Source organism: Gopherus flavomarginatus, chromosome 18 (assembly GCF_025201925.1).
Source record: "Gopherus flavomarginatus isolate rGopFla2 chromosome 18, rGopFla2.mat.asm, whole genome shotgun sequence".
Lineage (NCBI taxonomy): Eukaryota > Metazoa > Chordata > Testudines > Testudinidae > Gopherus > Gopherus flavomarginatus.
Window position 1 is genome coordinate 17,252,876 of NC_066634.1, and position 19,509 is coordinate 17,272,384.

Below are 19,509 nucleotides of genomic sequence, written 5' to 3' on the forward strand. Positions count from 1 at the left end.
CCCTCAATATTTTAAGAACATTGTTCCTCCTAAAGGATTAGATTTGGAATTTACAATGAGGCTTAGTATGGGTCAATGTGTAGCCACACTGTCCCAACAGCAAAGAGGAAGGGACTGGACTCAGAAAGGTACCACACCGTGTGTTTCAATGAGTCAGTTACACTCTTCCTCCCATGAACTGTCCTAGCAGAGAGAGGGAGGGAGGAAGAGACAGACATAAAAGACAATATCAGAGGGTAGCCGTGTTAGTCTGGATCTGTAAAAGCAGCAAAGAATCCTGTGGCACCTTATAGACTAACAGACGTTTTGGAGCATGAGCTTTCGTGGGTGAATACCCACTTCCTCAGATGCATGTAATGGAAATATCCAGGGGCAGGTATATATATGTGTGCTAGCAAGCAAGCTAGAGATAACGAGGTCAGTTCAATCAGGGAGGATGAGGCCCTGTTCTAGCAGTTGAGGTGTGAAAACCAAGAGAGGAGAAACTGGTTCTGTAATTGGCAAGCCATTCACAGTCTTTGTTCAATCCTGAGCTGATGGTGTCAAATTTGCAGATGAACTGAAGCTCAGCAGTTTCTCTTTGAAGTCTGGTCCTGAAGTTTTTTTGCTGCAGGATGGCCACCTTAAGGTCTGCTATAGTGTGGCCAGGGAGGTTGAAGTGCTCTCCTACAGGTTTTTGTATATTGCCATTCCTAATGTCTGATTTGTGTCCATTTATCCTTTTCCGTAGAGACTGTCCAGTTTGGCCGATGTACATAGCAGAGGGGCATTGCTGGCATATGATGGTGTATATTATATTGGTGGATGTGCAGGTGAATGAACCAGTGATGGTGTGGCTGATCTGGTTAGGTCCTGTGATGGTGTCGCTGGTGTAGATATGTGGGCAGAGTTGGCATCGAGGTTTGTTGCATGGATTGGTTCCTGAGCTAGAGTTATTATGGTGTGGTGTGCAGTTACTGGTGAGAATATGCCAACCTGAAACATATTCTCACCAGTAACTGCACACCACACCATAATAACTCTAGCTCAGGAACCAATCCATGCAACAAACCTCGATGCCAACTCTGCCCACATATCTACACCAGCGACACCATCACAGGACCTAACCAGATCAGCCACACCATCACTGGTTCATTCACCTGCACATCCACCAATGTAATATACGCCATCATATGCCAGCAATGCCCCTCTGCTATGTACATCGGCCAAACTGGACAGTCTCTACGGAAAAGGATAAATGGACACAAATCAGACATTAGGAATGGCAATATACAAAAACCTGTAGGAGAGCACTTCAACCTCCCTGGCCACACTATAGCAGACCTTAAGGTGGCCATCCTGCAGCAAAAAAACTTCAGGATCAGACTTCAAAGAGAAACTGCTGAGCTTCAGTTCATCTGCAAATTTGACACCATCAGCTCAGGATTGAACAAAGACTGTGAATGGCTTGCCAATTACAGAACCAGTTTCTCCTCTCTTGGTTTTCACACCTCAACTGCTAGAACAGGGCTTCATCCTCCCTGATTGAACTGACCTCGTTATCTCTAGCTTGCTTGCTAGCACACATATATATACCTGCCCCTGGATATTTCCATTACATGCATCTGAGGAAGTGGGTATTCACCCACGAAAGCTCATGCTCCAAAACGTCTGTTAGTCTATAAGGTGCCACAGGATTCTTTGCTGCTTTTATAAAAGACAATGGCCTCTGAACATGCCTGGGATTCTGGGAGGGGTAAAGAAGTACAGAGTAACACAGGGTAAACAACAGAAAGTGCAGGCAGAAAATTGGCAAGGCTGAAGACATCTGGAATTAAATACACTCTCAGTATGCAAATGAGGACACTTGATTCTGGCCCCCGTGCACTACTAAGGCAACATACAATGGCTGCAGTTGAGTTACAATAGGCTAAAGAAGGAATCTCCTGAGGTAAGCACAGAGTAGCCCCATGCAGCTCTATAGTGCTGTCTTTAAGTTGTGATGTCAGGGTAATGCCCAAGGGTGGACTTGTAGTACATAGTCTACAGGGGATTCTGGGCTGCAATAGATCCCATTGCATAACCAATACAGCTTACTTAGGTGTACCTGAGCTACTTAGTACATACCTATGGTCCCAGATGAGATTGTACTCAGGTGGCTAGCCCATGCAGCCTTCCGTGCTGCCTTGACTACATTGCTATTTTTAGCAAGCTAGCTACATCAAAGCTAGCTCGAATATGTCTACACATGATACCATTGTACCTCCTGACTACAGTGACATAATTCTTGATCCTAGACAGGAGTAACTTTGGTGCAGATTTTTAAAGGTTGTGTTTGGTGCTAAATTCTTTTGAAAACCTGACCACAGGAGGTGACAAAGTGGGTCTCTCATTAATTCAGGGTCAGTTTCTCCTGCATTCCTGTCCTATTCATGACACCTTAACCTCATACACGCCACACTACACTAGCCATGGGTGGGGACCAGATCCAACCGTGGGATGTTTCTGGGATAAAGAACTTTTGGAAAACATAGAACAAGTTTTTATTACTTTGAATGCTTTGGGCCTGACCTTCAGTTTGAGAAAAGAAGACTAAGGGGGGATCTGATAACCGTCTTCAAATGTGTTAAGGGCTACTATAAAGAGGATGGTGATCAATTGTTCTTCATGTCCACTGAAGGCAGAACAAGAAACAATGGGCAAGGGAAATTTAGATTAGATATTGGGAAAATCTTTCTAATTCTAAAACTAGTTAAGCTCTGGAATAGGCTTCCAAAGGAGGTTGTGAAGTCCCCATCACTGGAGGTTTTTAAGATCATGTTGGACAAAAAGCTGTCAGTGATGGTCTAGGTTTACTTGGCCATGCCTTAGTACAGGGAATTGGACTAACTGATCTCTCAAGGTCCATTCCAGACCCACATTTCTATGTCATTGGACCAGTTTATACCAGCTGAAGATCTGGCCCATATGTCCATAACATATATTAGCAGAAGGATATATCTGGGGACAATATGAAAATGCTGCCATAAACATTCGATGTAGATTGTCAGTGCTCAGATGTGATATTGCCATTAAACATTCTAACCTTCTTTGTGTTACTTTGCTCTTTTTTGAAGGGAGACTCATCAGTGCAGAAGAAGGTAGATATGATATTTCATCACTTCATTATTTAAAATCAATATGTAACAATATGAAAAACCTATTTCTTTCTCATAATAATATGTATAGTCCATTACAGTTTTCATAGTTTTCTTGAAAGCAATTAAAAATGTTTTGCTTTTCATTAGTATAAATTGGAGTTGTCAATACAACTCGTATGGGACACATCTTGATAGATACATTCTGTGATAGGCATCCTCTAATGGACAGTCTCCCATTCATAATGACCCACGCTCCACCTTCCCTTCCATTCACAACTGCATAACACCCCCAGGGCAGCTACTACAATTGCTTACACGGAAAAATATTATTGGTAAAGCACTGTGTATTGTTAGCTGCCTTTAGTGCTCTATACCAGTGGTTCCCAAGTGTTTTTCCTCCGAGGATTCCTTTGGCATCCGATTAAATTTTCTGACCACTTTCATTTTTTATACATACGTTTCATGTGATGATGATGATGATGATGATGATGATAGGTTAATTTATTATTTTAAAATATATGTTTTGTAATTCATAGAATCATAGAATATCAGGATTGGAAGGGACCTCAGAAGGTCATCTAGTCCAACCCCCTGCTCAAAGCGGGACCAATCCCCAACTAAATCATCCCAGCCAGAGCTTTGTCAAGCCTGACCTTAAAAACCTCTAAAAAAGGAGATTCCACCACCTCCCTAGGTAACCAATTCCAGTGCTTCACTACCCTCCTAGTGAAAAGTTTTTGCTAATATCTAATCTAACCTTCCCCCAATGCAACTTGAGAACATTACTCCTTGTTCTGTCATCTGATACCACTGAGAACAGTCTAGATTCATCCTCTTTGGAACCCCCTTTCAGGTAGTTGAAAACAGCTATCAAATTCCCCCTCATTCTTCTCTTCTGCAGACTAAATAATCCCAATTCCCTCAGCCTCTCCTCATAAGTCATGTGCTCCAGCCCCCTAATCATTTTTGTTGCCCTCCACTGGACTCTTTCCAATTTTTCCACATCCTTCTTGTAGTGTGGGGCCAAAACTGGACACAGTACTCCAGATGAGGCCCCACCAATGCCCAATAGAGAGGAATGATCACATCTCTCAATCTTCTGGCAATGCTCCTACTTATACAGCCCAAAAAGCCATTAGCCTACTTGGCAACAAGGGCACACTGCTGACTCATATCCAGCTTCTCGTTCACTGTAACCTCTAGGTCCTTTTCTGCAGAACTGCTGCCTAGCCACTCAGTCCCTAGTCTGTAGTAGTGCATGGGATTCTTCCATCCTAAGTACAGGACTCTGTACTTGTCCTTGTTGAACCTCATCACAATTATTTGGCCCAATCCTCTAATTTGTCTAGATCCCTCTGTATCCTATCCCTACCCTCCAGCATATCTACCACTCCTCCCAGTTTAGTGTCATCTGCAAACTTGCTGAGGGTGCAGTCCATGCCATCCTCCAGATCATTAATGAAGATATTGAACAAAACCAGCCCCAGAACCGATCCTTGGGGCACTCCACTTGATACCTGCTGCCAGCTAGACATGGAGCCATTGATCATTGCCCGTTGAGCCCGATGATCTAGCCAGCTTTCAGTCCAGACTTATAGTCCATTCATACAACCCATACTTCTTTAACTTGCTGGCAAGAATATTGTGGGAGACGGTATCAAAAGCTTTGCTAAAGTCAAGAAATAACACGTCTACTGCTTTCCCCTCTTCACACAGCCGGTTATCTCATCATAGAAGGCAATTAAGTTAGTCAGATATGACTTGCCCTTGTGAATCCATGCTGACTGTTCCTAATCACTTTCCTCTCCTCAAAGTGCTTCAGAATTGATTTCTTGAGGACCTGACCCATGATACTTCCAGGGACTGAGGTGAGGCTGACTGGCCTGTAGTTCCCCAGATCCTCCTCCTTCCCTTTTTTTAAAGCTTGCACTATATTTGCCTTTTTCCAGTCATCCAGGACCTCCCCCAATCGCCATGAGTTTTCAGAGATAATGGCCCATGGCTCTGCAATTATATCCACCAACTCCTTTAGCATCCGGCCCCATGGACTTGTGCACATCCAGCTTTTCTAAATAGTCATGAACCAATTCTTTCTCCACAGAGGACTGGTCACTTCCTCTCCATACTATACTGCCCAGTGCAGTAGTCTGGAAGATGTTGGTGAATAGTTCATCATCCGACCAAAACTTGAACCCTGAACCCTCAGATTAAAAGTCTGACATACTCTGCCAACTGAGCTATCCAGGATCACTACCAACTATAGTGATAGTTGTTAAAATAAGAATCTCAAAGGAGCCAAAAATAAACAGTTGGCAATCATTACAGGTTATTACGTCAGCCTTATTTTCACTTTAATTAAAACTACTTTGTGCTGTAGTTCTGAATGGGCAAGTACTGGTGGTACCAGAATGCCCCCACCAGTGTGGGAATGCCCTCCAGCAGCATGACCTTTCATGCATGGTGTGTGAGAGGTCACACTGTATGAGAACAAAACGGCATCCTGCTATGCAGCAAAAGTGCCAGAATACTTTTCCGACACATTCTGGTCCCACTACAGTACTCCTTAAGGGGGAGACCTCCACATAACCCAAAGCACAGCCCACTTCCCGAACCCACTTCTGAACCACTGCTCTATTTGTTTGATCTTTTCTGAAGAAGAAAAAAAACAACATTGCTTCTTGGGATGGACTGATTTTCATCAACGGTATTAAAATCCCTGTTTTCAATCATAATTTAAATAAGTCTTCATTTAAATAATCAATTTTAATTGTGTTTTGTATTTGTACTTAGTTATTTTTCTAAAGAAAAGTTGATTCTCATTAATTTGTAACCATTACAACATGTTGATTTGCATCTCTATATAGCCTTTATGCTAAATTTGATACTTCTTGTCACTATTCCAAAGCACGTGCTATAGCTATTCATTAATTTAGACAATTAGATAGCTTAACATATATTTATTCAGATTCTTAAATTTTACATTTTTATGTTAGAAAATAGTGAATGATGTACTTCTTATTTACTAGATGATAATTTTTTTACTTATGATTTGTATCAAGCTGTATCTGGGTGGAAATTGGCATTCAATTAAAATACACAAAACATCATTATATTAAAATTATTATTAGAATAAGACTTCCTTATATGTGCTAGATACATATCAAAACATGTCTTGCATTTAAAACTAATTCATTTATTAAACAAAGTATTCTCTGTAGTTAATGAACTGAACTTCTTGTTTCTAGTCACTATGTCCTTCAAGTTTTAGAACTACTGGATCTCATTCTTTCACATCTAGTTTTTATTTTTAAATAAAAAGAGGAAAACAAGTTTTCCTTCTTTTTCAACTTCCAGTTGGCTTCTTAATTTGTAATAAACTTGTCATTGAACTGAACAAGTTGAATACATTGAAAAGAAGAAAACATTCCCTTTGCACAAGCAGAAGAGGCTACTGCTGTCAAAAGCTGGTTTAGCACTTCCCCACAATAATTCCAGGTGCTTAGCTAGCGTTTTCCACCAGTTCAGTGGTTGGACTTTTATTAAAACATTGACAGCAAACCTGTTGTTGTTGTTGTTGTTATTCTTATTCTTATTACTATTATTAAATTTTAATTCTTTTTATAGATTATAGTAAGTTTAGGCCTTATGATAGGTTGCTATCATTTCAAATTTAATTGTAAATAGGTTTATGTTAAAATTATGTTTTATATTTAAATTTAAAAACACTAATCTGATTTCAACGAAAGAAGTCTGTTTTTTTTAAATAAAATAATTGATTTTTATCCACCCTGGGGCTTTTGTTGTTCATTTAATTTCTGCTCCCATCTGTTTCTTTCTTTATGAGAAGTTTTTTTTAAAGTATCAAAGAAAATGTTCAAAATATTTTTGTTTTAGAGTATAGGAAACATTTAACATATTCCTAACATTTAAAGAAAAAAGAGAAAAAAACAAACAAACCAAACCCCATGCATTTGTAAATAAAAAATAGCTTGTTTTTAGGACATCAAACTCCTCTCATAGCTTTTGAAATGTATTAAAAACTCATTGCTGTGGGTGCTGAGTGAACCCCCACTTCAGGGAGGCTAGCCCACCAGCCCCACTCCTTTCACCTGAGGCCGCACCTTCCTCCCACCAGATCCCCAAGGCCCCACCCACAAATGGAGGTGCCAAGAGACCACCACCCTCTGCAGTCAGAGGAGCCCCATCCCACCTGCCCCAGCTACATGGGCTGGCCTCGCAAGCGCCAGACCACTGGACCAGCCTCTCCAAGTGCCAGGCTGGGCCCCCCAAGAGCTGAGCCAAGCCGCCGGTCCCTCTAAGTCCTTGGCCAGCCCTGGCACCGGGCCCATCTGAATACCGCTCCAAGCTACCAGTCCCAGCAGTGCCCCAGCCTGTTGCCCCAATATCCCTGCCCCCCTGCCCCCGGGTTTTTCCTGGCTGCTAGCTGGAGCTGACAAGGAAAGTGGGGCCACAGGGTGGAAAAGGGGTGGGCCACAGCCTGGGTCAGGGGAGGCTTAGCCTGCCCTGGCCTTCGATACCCACAGCCTATGCCCATTGCCTTATAAAGTGAGTGCACTATATACCTATAAATTAGTACCCAAAATGAGCCCGTGCCCTACTTGTCTCCACTTGCTTGAAGATAAAACCTACCCAACAGGAAAACTTTATGGACAAGGCATTTTTTAAATAAACTGATTCATTTGCCACAGCACCTTAAAGTCGGCCAAGCATAAACTCTAGTGCACTTCTGGAGCTGAGAACCCACTACTGAGCATCACCCTGGCATTGGTCAAGTATGAACACTCAAGCTAATTGTACCTGCCATGAAAGGGAAGAAGGAGAGAGGCTGCCTTTAAGACAATGAGAAACAAATGGTTCAGGGCCTCAGATAAACTGTGCCAGAACTGATCACTACCACTTGAGCACTTGATCCACCTCTAGTGGCTAACACTGTAGTGCAATCATTAACAGATCTGCATTGGTGGATGTTTTTTTGCTATTTTGTTTCTATGCGTGTGCCAAAAATACATTCTTTAGAGTGTGAAACTATTTGCCAAAATCGTGTGGCATTCCACCAATAGTTTTAATTGAGGAGAAACTTTTCAAAAGATTTGAAATGTTTTGTTTTAAGTGTTTTATTTCAAAATATTTCATTTAAAAAAGGCAAAATGTCTCATTTCAGCTTTCTGATTTGAAATTCTATTTTGTTTCCAAGTTTGGCCAATAAAAAAACTGGGGGGGCGGGTAATAAAAATGGCTGAATCAAAAAGAAAAACTCAAGAAAAAAATCAGCTTGTGTCAACTGAAGTTTGGTTAATTCAAATTGACACTGTTTCAATTTGTTTTTTGATTTGACAAAAAAAATTGTTTTTGTTTTGAATTGAAACAGATTGTTGTCCTGGATTTTTTCCAATTCGAAAAATCCGTTATTCACCCAGGTCTATCTATAAAGCTCTTTGTGCAGCCCAGCCACCACCAGAGGGGGACAGAGTGCCCCTCTGTGTAGGTACATGTTACATTGTCTCTCCTTATATCTACCACCATGGTCTTGTAGCCACAAGGAGGGGTGTGTAGGGGACTTTGTTGCACTAGCAGATGGAAGGGATGGGTTGTGAGAGCAGATTACATAAGAAGACAAGGAATCTGTAGAGTTTCCAAGCTAAGAAAAGGTTTGGGATTTTCTCTTCATGGGGTGAGGTTTATTCAGAGGCCTGTCATGGCTGGCAGATTAATCTGTTTGGATACTGAACATGGGTATAGCAGTTGGGAGTGTATGACAGTGGAATATGTGGGTTGTTTAATATTGAAGGCTTCAAAAGTGGTTAATATATGATATTTGTGAGTCTTTGTTAACCCATTACACAGATACACACACACACACACCAATAACTGCAAGAAGAGATGACTATTAAACAGAAGAAAGTAACTCTGAATCGGTTCTTCTTCATACTCTTCTTTAATAGTTCTGTTAAACTGACTATACTAGTAAAACATCTATAAAGAGCTGTGCAGGACTATTAGAAGTATAGAAGCAAAAATATTTTCCCCTAATAATCTTTTAATTAATCTCATGGCTTGTGTATGGACTCCAGAAAGAGGCAGTGTGTTGCATCTCTAAAGCAATGACAATATTCAGAATTTCCTTTATTGCAGTGAGAGGATTTATTAAGGAGTTTTACAGTAGGGGGATGAGTCTGGTTTGGACTCTTGCAACATAAATAGTGTGAGATATCAGATTAGAAGCTTTCAGAGAGAGCAGTAATATCTGCTAGTTAACCCAACTGAAATTCACAAGGTATGTGAATTAAAAGCATATTTTTTTCTTTGCAGATGAACTCCAAAGAGAATGGAGTAAGTGTGTGTTGATTATTTGAATGTAAAATTAATTCAATTCCATGGTGGAAAAGTGATGCAAATAGATATGAAGTTCTCACAGTTAGAAATAAGGGAACTGAAGGATTTTTGTAGTTAGAATATTATTTTGATAAAATTTGATATGATGGACAAATGAATTCCACAGATCAGTTCTTGCTCCCATTACGTGAAAGTCTCTCCTATACAATGGGCTATGTGTCACTTATATCCCACACATTTCTTCAAAATACGGCATAGATGTGTATCTTGTGTTGCACAGGTCTAGTCCTTCTCTCTCTGCAGGGATGAATTTCACCCTAAATCAGTCATAACTTGTTTGTGAGTATAGGAGGAGTAAGGCCCTGACATTGTGTCATCAATTATATGATTTGAAATTTGCCATGGACTTTAATAATAAAAGTAACAACACACCCTTTGAGATAGTCATTTGCTGGAGGATTCTTTGCAGCTTGAGGTCTTCAAATCACAATTTGAGGGCTTCAATAACTCAGACATAGGTTAGGGGGTTGTTATAGAAGTAGATGGGTGAGATTCTGTGGCCTGCATTGTGCAGGAGGTCAGACTAGATGATCATATGAGTCTATGAGTCTATAGCATGCGTGGGTGTCCTGTTGTCAAATATAGATCATTACTCTTTCTGTTTTTTTTCCCCTCCCTATATCTTTTAGTAATCTCCCCTCCATGCCCCTTTGAGGTTTCGGGAGTTAAAGACACACACTTGCTAGGCTTCAGGGGTGTTGAAGGCCCTCCAAGCCCTGTCACCCTGGCCAGGGTGTTCCCCTGAGAGGTGCAGGCTGGAATTTCTTCTACTCTCCCCCATGTGTTTGGGGGCTGGTAGTGAGAAGTCTTTCCATTACAACTCCTGGTCTATGGGATTGGCTCCTTCCTAGCATAGCACTGAGGTGAAAGGGCTGAAGGCTTCAGCACATTCCTTATGTGCATCATCAGAACGTGTAAAACCAGACACTCCTGCTCCTAGCAAAAGATGAAAAGGTGATGTGCTGAGTTAGAAGGTGGGGGACACATTTTTTACCTTTCCACCTGATGCCCTCCAAACTCACCTTACAAGAGCTAGGACAAATGTTCTCAAACTTTATCATATGACAAACAGCTCTTTACCAAAATATCCTCTTTTTAAAAATTCTATTAGTAGTAGTAGGCTTTGGTTGGTTTTCCTGTCCCATTAAAACTTTCAACATTCTAAACATTTTCCCGTCCTGAAACACGATGAACAGTTGAAATCCTAAAATGTTTCACAAACCAAAAGCCTCTTATCCCAACTCAGGTGAGTTTAAGTCAATTAAAATATTATTTTGAAATGTTTTGTTTAGATTTTGAAGGGGTTTTTTTTTGCTTTTTAAAATTAGTTTTATATGTGCATTTACCTAAATTTCTAAACGAAAAGTCTCTTGACGTGAAAATTCAAAATCAAAACATCTCATTACAAAAATATTGAAATGGGATGTTTTTAAAAATTCAAAAATTCTTTTATGAAAAGCTTTTTGATTCATTGTTTCAGTGAACAGAACACTATTTCGCAAACTATTTCATTTTTGAAGTATCAGCATTTTTTAACTAAAGACCATTTCTTTGAAAACATTCCAAATCAGCTCTAATTTCCAGTCTGACTTTGTCTATTTTCAACTTCCATTGGATCACGTTATGTCATTCTCTGCTAATGGGCTCTTCAGTCTAGCACAGGAAGGTATAATATGATCTAGGGTTATAAGCTGAAGCTAGACAAATTCAAACTGGATATAAGAAGTAAATTTTTAATAGTGAAGGTAATTCACCATTGGAAACATTTACTAAGAGTCTCTAGGCATTACTTTGGGGAAGTTCTGTGGCCCGTCTTGTCCCAGGATTCAGGATATACAATCACAGTGGTCTCTTCTGGCATTGGAATCTAGGAATCTGCAGTGGTATACAACTATCATTGGCTTTGTTTCTTGCATTTTACTATTTCTCTACTTACAATATTTTATAAATTATCAAACTTTGTCTTGGTTTGCTTATTCCATTATTTCTGTATGTTATGGAGACAAAATTGGAAGTACAGGTTTAAACACATGGTTTTCTTTTTGTTTTTCTTTTTCAGGAAGAATGCAGAAAGTACCAGGTTAAGTCTCAATGATTTCTATTGCTTGGAGGATGTCTGGTTGTGTAATGTTTGGGGGAATGTTTCCAGGACAAGAACTGTGAATACAAGAGAGATGGATGATTGTCAGTGTGTTGATGAAAAGAGACTAGCAGCTGGGAGTGATGGGTTGTGAGAGTAGTTTCCATGAGATGACAAGGAGTCTGTAGAGTTTCCATGCAGAGAGAAGGTTTGGGTTTTCCTCTTCATGGGGCGAGGTTTATTCAGAGGCCTGTCATAGCTGGCAGGTGAGTCTGATTGGATACTGAACATGGGGATAGCAGATGGAAGTATGTGACAGTGGAATACGAGGGGTATTTCATTGTGAAGGCTTTGGAAGAGGTTAAAATGTAATATTTGTGAGTATTTGTTAACCCATTACACACACAGACATACAAATGACTGCAAGAAAAGATGACTACCAAAGCAGAAAAAAGTAACTTTGAATTGGTTCTTCTTCAATACAGTTCTGTTAAACTAACTAATCTAGTAAAACATCTATAAAGAGCTGTGCAGAGTTCACTGTTAGAAGTTTGGGAGCAAAAATATTTTTCCCAATGATCTTTTAATTAATCTCGTGTCTCGAGTTTGGACTCCAGAAAGAGGCAGTGTTCAGCATCTCTAAAGCAGTGACAATATTCAGAATGTCCTTTATTGCAGTGACAGGATTTATTGAAGAGTTTTACAGTAGGGAGATGAGTCTGGTTTGAACTTTTGCAACATAATTAGTGTGAGTTATAAAATTGGAACCTCTTGGTGAGAGGGGTAATATCTGCTAGTTAACCAACTGAAATTCACGAGGTGTGTGCATTAAAAAAATATTTTGTTCTTTGCAGATGAACACCAAATAGAACTGAGTAAGTGTGTGTTGATTCTTTGAATGTAAACATTAATTCAATTCCATGGTGGAAAAGCGATGCAAATAGAAATGAAGTTTTCACAGTTAGAAATAAGGGATCTGAAGGATCTTTGTTGTTGTTACAATATTATTTTGATAAAATTTGTTAGGATGGACTTATGAATGCTACAGATCAATTCCTGCTCCCATAGGGTGAAAGTCTCTCCCATGCAAATTTGCTAGGATGGACAGATGAATGCTACAGATCAATTCCTGCTCTCATAGGGTGAAAGTTTCTCCTATGCAAATAGGCTGTGTATCACTTAAATCGTACACATCCCTTCAAAATAGGGCATATGTGAGTATTTTGTGCTGCAAAGTCCTAGTGCTTGCTTGCTGTCCAGGGAGGAATTTCACCCCAAATATGTCCTTACATGTCTATGACTATAGAGGGAGATAGGTCCTGACAATGTGTCCCTAACTATGTGATTTGGAATTTGCCATTGATGTCGATAATGGCAGTAGGATCATGTCCTGTGAGACAGTGACTGTCCGTGGGTGTCTCACCTCAAAATATGAAATATTGTATTACCCTTGCTGATTTTTTGGTATATCAATTGTGTCTTCTCCGCCACCACACTCCTTCCTCCATGAGGTCTGGGGAGGGCAAGACACACACTCCTGCAACGCATGAAGAGTGTGGGAGCCCCTCCAATGCCTCTCACAGTGACCAGGCCGGAGGGGTGCACTTCTATGTCTTTGGGGGCTGGTAGAGAGGGAATCTCTTCAATTCCACTTCTGATCTAAGGACCTTGATGGAGCTAGAGAGGGGAGAGGCATAGCAGAGTAGGGTGACCAGATGTCATTTTGCAGATGAACTCCAAAGAGAACTGAGTAAGCATGTGTTGATTATTTTAATATAAAAATTAATTCAATTCCATGGTGGAAAAGTGATGCAAATAGAAATTAAATTCCATAGTACGGGCACTGAAGGATCTTTGTTATTAGAATATTATTTTGATAAAATTTGCTAGGATGGACAGATGAATGCTACAGATCATATTAGGAAAAACTTTTTCACTAGGAGGGTGGTGAAGTACTGGAATGGGTTACCTAGGGAGGTTTTTAAGGTCAGGCTTGGCAAAGCCCTGGCTGGGATGATTTAGTTGGGGATCGGTCCTGCTTTGAGCAGGGGGTTGGACTAGATGACCTCCTGAGGTCCCTTCCAACCCTAGTATTCTATGATTCTATGATTCTATGAATTCCTTCTTCCATTGGGTGAAAGTCTCTCCTATGCAAATAGGCTGTGAGTCACCTATATCCCACACATCCCTTCAAAATAGGACATATGTGAGTATCTTGTTCTGCAGAGTCCATCTTTTGCTGCTCGCTGTACAGGGAGGAATTTCACCCCAGATAAGTCCTTACATGTCTGTGAATATAGAGGGAGTTAGGCCCTGACAATGTGTCTCTAATAAAGTGATTTGGAATTTGCCATTGATTTCAATAATGACAGCAGGATCACATCCTGTGAGGTGATGATTGTATGTGGGTGTCCCCCACTCAAAATATGAAATATTGTATTACCCTTGCTGATTTTTTGGTATATCAATTGTGTCTTCTCCACCTCCGCCCTCCTGCCCCCCTGAGGTCTGGGTGGGTAATATTCAGGGGAGATTTTTTTTGGGGGGGGGAAGAACTCTGAATTTAAGAGAGAGTGATGACTGTCAGTGTGTCAATGAAAAGGGACAGGCAGATGGGAGTGGTGAGTTGTGAGATCAGTTTCCATGGGAAGTGTCATAAACAGATAGTTAAGGGTTAATGCCTCTTTTACCTGTAAAGGGTTAAGAAGTTCACCTAGCCTACCTGACACCTGACCAGAGGAACCAATGGGGGAACAAGATGTTTCAAAAGGAAACTTTGTTTAGAGTCAGTTCAGTTTCAGCCGCAGTGGAAAAGATCAAGGAATCAGCCTCTTATCAGAGTAGTAAGTTTTAGAAAAGAATAAATAGGTTTATGTTTATTTTCTTTTTGTAACTTGTCTTGGCATTAGGGGAATAATCAAATTTGGTATTCTTGTGTGTACTAAGGTTTTTGCCCAGGGGAACATCCTTTGTTTTAAATCTGTTGTCTGTGAGATCAGCTTGTATACTGTCTCCCAGAGGTTTTTTTCTTTTACCTTTCTTTTCTTTAATTAAAAGCCTCCTTTTTAAGAATCTGATTGATTTTTCCCTGTTGTTAAGATCCAAGGGGACTGGATCTGGACTCACCAGGAACTGGTGGGGGAAAGGAGGGAGGATGGTTAAATTCTCCTTGTAATAAGATCCAAGGGGTTGGATCGGTGTTCATCAAGAAATTGGTGAAGGAGTCTCAAGACTACACAGGGAAGGGAGTTAGTCCTTGGGAGTAGTGGCAGCCTATTGATCTAAGCTGGTAATTAAGTTTAGGAGGTTCACATGCAGGTCCCCACATCTATACTCTAAGGTTCAGAGTGGGGGTGAAACCTATGACAGAAAGACAAGGAGTTTGTAGAGTTTCCAGTGCTGGAGAACGCTTCGGATTTCCTCTTCATGGAGTGAGTTTTTTTTCAGATTCTGTCATGGCTGGCAGGTGGGTCTTGTTGGGTACCTGTCATAGACTGGTATAGAAATAGGGCATGTGTGACAGTGGAATATCTGGTGTGTTTCAGATTAGAAGCTCCTCAGGAGTGATTAAAATGTAATATTTGTGAGTATTTCATAGAATCATAGGACTGGAAGGGACCTCGAGAGGTCTTTTAGTCCAAGTACCTGCACTCATACCTGCACTCATAGCAGGACTAAATATTGTCTAGACCATCCCCAACAGGTGACCATCCCCAACAGATGTTTGTCTAATCTGCTCTTAAAAATCTCCAGCGATGGAGATTCCACAACCTTCCTAAGCAATTTATTCCAGTGCTTAACCATCCTGATAGTTAGGAAGTTTTTCTTAATGTCCAGCCTAAACCTGTTTTGCTCCAGTTTAAGCCCATTGCTTCTTGTCCTGTCCTCAGAGGTTAAGAAGAACAATTTTTCTCCCTCCTCCTTGTAACAACCTTTTATGTACTTGAAAACTGTTATCATATCCCTTCTCAGTCTTCTCTTTTTCAGATTAAACAAACCCAATTTTTTCAGTCTTCCCTCATAAGTTATGTTTTCTAGATCTTTAATCATTTTTGTTGCACTTCTCTGGACTTTATCCAATTTGTCCACATCGTTCTTGAAATGTGGTGTTCAGAACTGGACACAATACTCTAGCTGAGGCCTAATCAGCTCGGAGTAGAGTGGAAGAATTATTTCTTATGTCTTACTTTCTTCAAATCCATTGTCTTTATTTTGCTGTTCTCCCTCAGACCATTCCTTAAAATCATGAACGCTACTACTCTCACACACACACGACGGCAATAAGAAATTATTATCAATGCTGAAAAAAGTAACTTTGCATTGGTTCTTCAATACAATTCTGTTAAACTGACTTTACTGGTAAAACATATATAAAGAGCTGTGAAGGGTTCACGGTTAGAAGTATAGGAACAAAAATATTTTTTCTTAATAATCTTTTAATATATCTCACTGGTTGTGTTTGGACTCCAGAAAGAGGCAGTGTGTAGCATCTCTAAAGCAGTGACAATGCTCAGGATTTCCTTTATTGCAGTGACAGGTTTTATTAGGGAGTTTACAGTAGGATGAATCTGGTTTGGATTCTTGCAAGAGAGTTGGTGAGGGGTGTCAGACTAGAAGTGTAACCCCCTTCTTGCTCACACTGGCACTCTGCCTCCCTCTAGTGGTGGCTGAATGGCCTAGGGATTAATGAGCCTGCTCCAGCTTTGGCTAAGAGCAATGTCTTTTAACTCATGCAGTAGCAGTTCATGCATTTAGCTCCAGAGGTCCCAGGTTTGATCCATGCTGCCTATGCCAATGTGTGGGTTAGTGTTACAGAAGAGTTTCAGGGGAGGCTTAATATCTGACAGCTAACCCAACTGAAATCTGCAAGTATGTGAATTAAGAAATTCTTTTTTTTTTTTTTTAATTTGCAGATGAACTCCAAGGAAAACTGAGTAAGTGTGTATTTATTCTTTGAATATAAAAGTCAGTTCGGTTCCATACTGAAAAAGAGATGCAAACAGAAATGAAGTTCTCATAGTTAGAAATATGGGAACTGAAGGATCTTTGTTGTTGTTGATAGAATATCATTTTGATAAAATTTGCTAGGATGGATGGATGAATGCTACAAATCAAGTCCTGCTCCCATTAGGTGAAACTCTCCCCTATGCAATGGGCTATGTGTCACTTATATCCCACTTGCCCATTCAAAATAGGGCATACATGAGTATCTTGTGCTGCATAGTCCTAACACTTGCTCGTAGTCCAGGGATGAATTTCATCCCAAATCAGTCCTTACATATCTTTGAGGGAGGGATAGCTCAGAGGTTTGAGCATTGGCCTGCTAAATCCAGGGTTGTGAGTTTACTCCTTGAGGGGGCCATGTCGACATCTGGGGCAAAAATCAGTACTTGGTCCTGCTAGTGAAGGCAGGCGGCTGGACTCGAAGACCTTTCAGGGTCCCTTCCAGTTCTATGCAATAGGTATATTTCCACATCTATGAATATAGAGGGAGTTAGGCCCTGACAATGTATCTCCAACTATATGATTTGGAATTTGCTGCTGATGTCAATAATAGCAGTACGATCAAGCCCCGTGAGATAGTGACTGTATGTGGGTGTCCCACACTCAAAATATGAACCACTGATTACCCTTGCTGATGTTTTGCTATATCGGTCAATTTTCTCTTCTCCCCCCCACCCCCCACTTGAGATCTGTGGAGGACAAGACACACACTTTTGCCAGCCTTCATGGGTCTTGTCACCCTTGCCAGGGTGTACCCCTGAGGGATGCAGCCAGGAATCTCTTCCTCCAACCCCCATGTTTTTGGAGGCTGCTATTGAAAAGTCTTTCCACTACCACTCCTGGGCTATGGGATTTGGTGGAGCAAGAGAGGGGAGATGAATATCAGAGCCAACATGGATAGGCTCATTCCTAGCCTGGCATGGAGATGAAGGGGCTGAAGGCCTCCGCACATTTTGTATGTGCTCATCAAAATGCTCCTGACAAAATATGAAAAGGTGATGATGAGCTATGTGATAAAGCAGGGACACATCCTTCTTTTCACATGACATCCTCCAACCTCACCTTAGACAAGCTGAGACAAATGTTCTCAAACTTTATCATATGCCAAACAGCTCTTTATTAAAGTATTATCTGTTATTCGGTTAGTAGTAGAGCTTCCTGCCCCATTAGAATTTTCAACATTTCAAAACATTTTTCCATCTTGAATCAGAGTGAACAGTTGAAATCTTGAATTTTTTTCACAAACCAAAAGCCCCCTACCCCCACTCACTTCAGTTTAGGTCAATTAAATCTTGTTTTGATAATTTTGGAAAGTTTTGAATAGATATTTAAATGTCTTTTTCCTTTTTAAAAACCATTGTCATTGTAAATTTACTAAAACTTCTTAACAAAAAGTCTTTTGACTTGGAAATTCAAAACTTTCCATTACAAACATGTTAAAATGTGATGTTTTTTAAAATCTCAAAACTTTTACGAGACATTTTTATTAATTATTATTATTATTATTCACTGTTTCAGTGAACAGAACACTATTTCTCAGTGTTAGTTTTGATGCATCAACATTTTTCATCTAAAGGACATTTTATTGTAAAAATTCTCAATCGGGTCTAAGTTCCAATCTGAATTTGTCTAATTTTTACTTCTATTGCATTGTGTATGGCTGGAAGTTGAAGCTACACAAATTCAGACTGGAAATAAGACATACATTATCAACAGTGAGAGTAATTATCCACTGGAACAATTAATCAAAGATCATGTAGATTCTCCATCACTAACCATTTCTAAATCAAAATTGGCTGTTTTTCTAAAAGATCTGCTCTAAGAATTATTTTGGGGGAGTTCTTTGCCCTGTATCATATAGGGGATCAGACTAAATGATCACAATGGTCTGGCCTTGGAATCTATGAATGTATCCTCGATAATGGTATACCTTTGCCTTTGCCTTTGATTCTAGTAATTTACTATTTCTATACTTAGAATATTTTATAAATTACCTAATTTTGTCTTGGTTCTGGATATTACATTATTTCTGTGCGGTATGGAGACAAAACTAGAAGTACAAGATTAAGGACTATTGATTTTGTTGCTTGTAGGATGTCTGGTTGGGTAATATTGGGAGGAAAAGTTTTAGGGGACAAGAACTGTGAATACAAGAAAGATTGATGCCTATTGCATGTCAGTGAAAAGGGACTGGCAGATGAGCGTGGTGGGTTCTGAGATCAGTATCCATAAGAAGGCAAGGAGTTTGTAGAATTTCCAGTGCTGGGAGAAGGCTTGGGATTTCCTCTTCATGGTGTGAAATGCTTTTCAGAGGTCTGGCATGGCTGGCATATGGGTCTGGTTGGATATTGGGCACTGGGATTGTAGTGAGCTAGTGTGGGTCCCCGCCGCCCCGGAGGGGGACGAGTCCATCCGGAGGCCGGAGTGAGCAGAGCTAGGGAGCTCTGAGCCCACCCCTCAGAGAGTCAGGCAGCGACCCAGAAATATAAAGGCTCGCCCTCAGAGCTCACTGAAAGCCCAGTCGCCAGGGAGGCCGGATGTCTCTAGCCTACCCTGCGACTGGGAAACCCCCGTAGCGCAAGGTGCAGGCCAGGATTGGCCTGACTCGCCCTGCGCCCTCTACCCGGAGGAGTTACCGGACCTGCTGATTGCCCACTAGGGCCTGGGCTTGCTCCTCTTTGTACTGTTGTTGCTCGGCCCTGTCTGAGGGCCTGAGTCCCTGACTCTGTATTGCCCTGCCTTGACCTAGGGTCTGGGCTTGATACTATTTGTACTGTTGTTGCTCAGCCCTGCCCGGGGGCCTGAGTACTTGACTCATTGTTGCCCCGCCATTACCCAGTGCCTGGGCTTACTGTGCTTGTTCCAATTACCACAAGGGCTGCCGAGGAGGTC

General features: G+C 40.8%; 2 protein-coding genes across 21 annotated transcripts in view; both read left to right on the top strand.

Annotated features, from left to right (window-relative positions):
- LOC127036722 (butyrophilin subfamily 1 member A1-like) overlaps positions 1 to 19,509 on the top strand; it is a 294,970-nt gene that overhangs the window by 163,644 nt on the left and 111,817 nt on the right. The gene's annotated exons all lie outside the window — the stretch shown is intronic.
- Positions 1 to 19,509, top strand: part of LOC127036720 (butyrophilin subfamily 1 member A1-like) — a 40,333-nt gene that overhangs the window by 16,371 nt on the left and 4,453 nt on the right. For all 8 annotated transcript variants that reach the window (XM_050927871.1, XM_050927867.1, XM_050927868.1 and 5 more), the window contains 4 exons: positions 3,096 to 3,119; positions 11,593 to 11,613; positions 12,468 to 12,488; positions 16,527 to 16,547. In XM_050927871.1, coding sequence (XP_050783828.1) covers positions 3,096 to 3,119; positions 11,593 to 11,613; positions 12,468 to 12,488; positions 16,527 to 16,547 — 87 coding nt within the window. The remainder of the gene's footprint in view (positions 1 to 3,095; positions 3,120 to 11,592; positions 11,614 to 12,467; positions 12,489 to 16,526; positions 16,548 to 19,509) is intronic.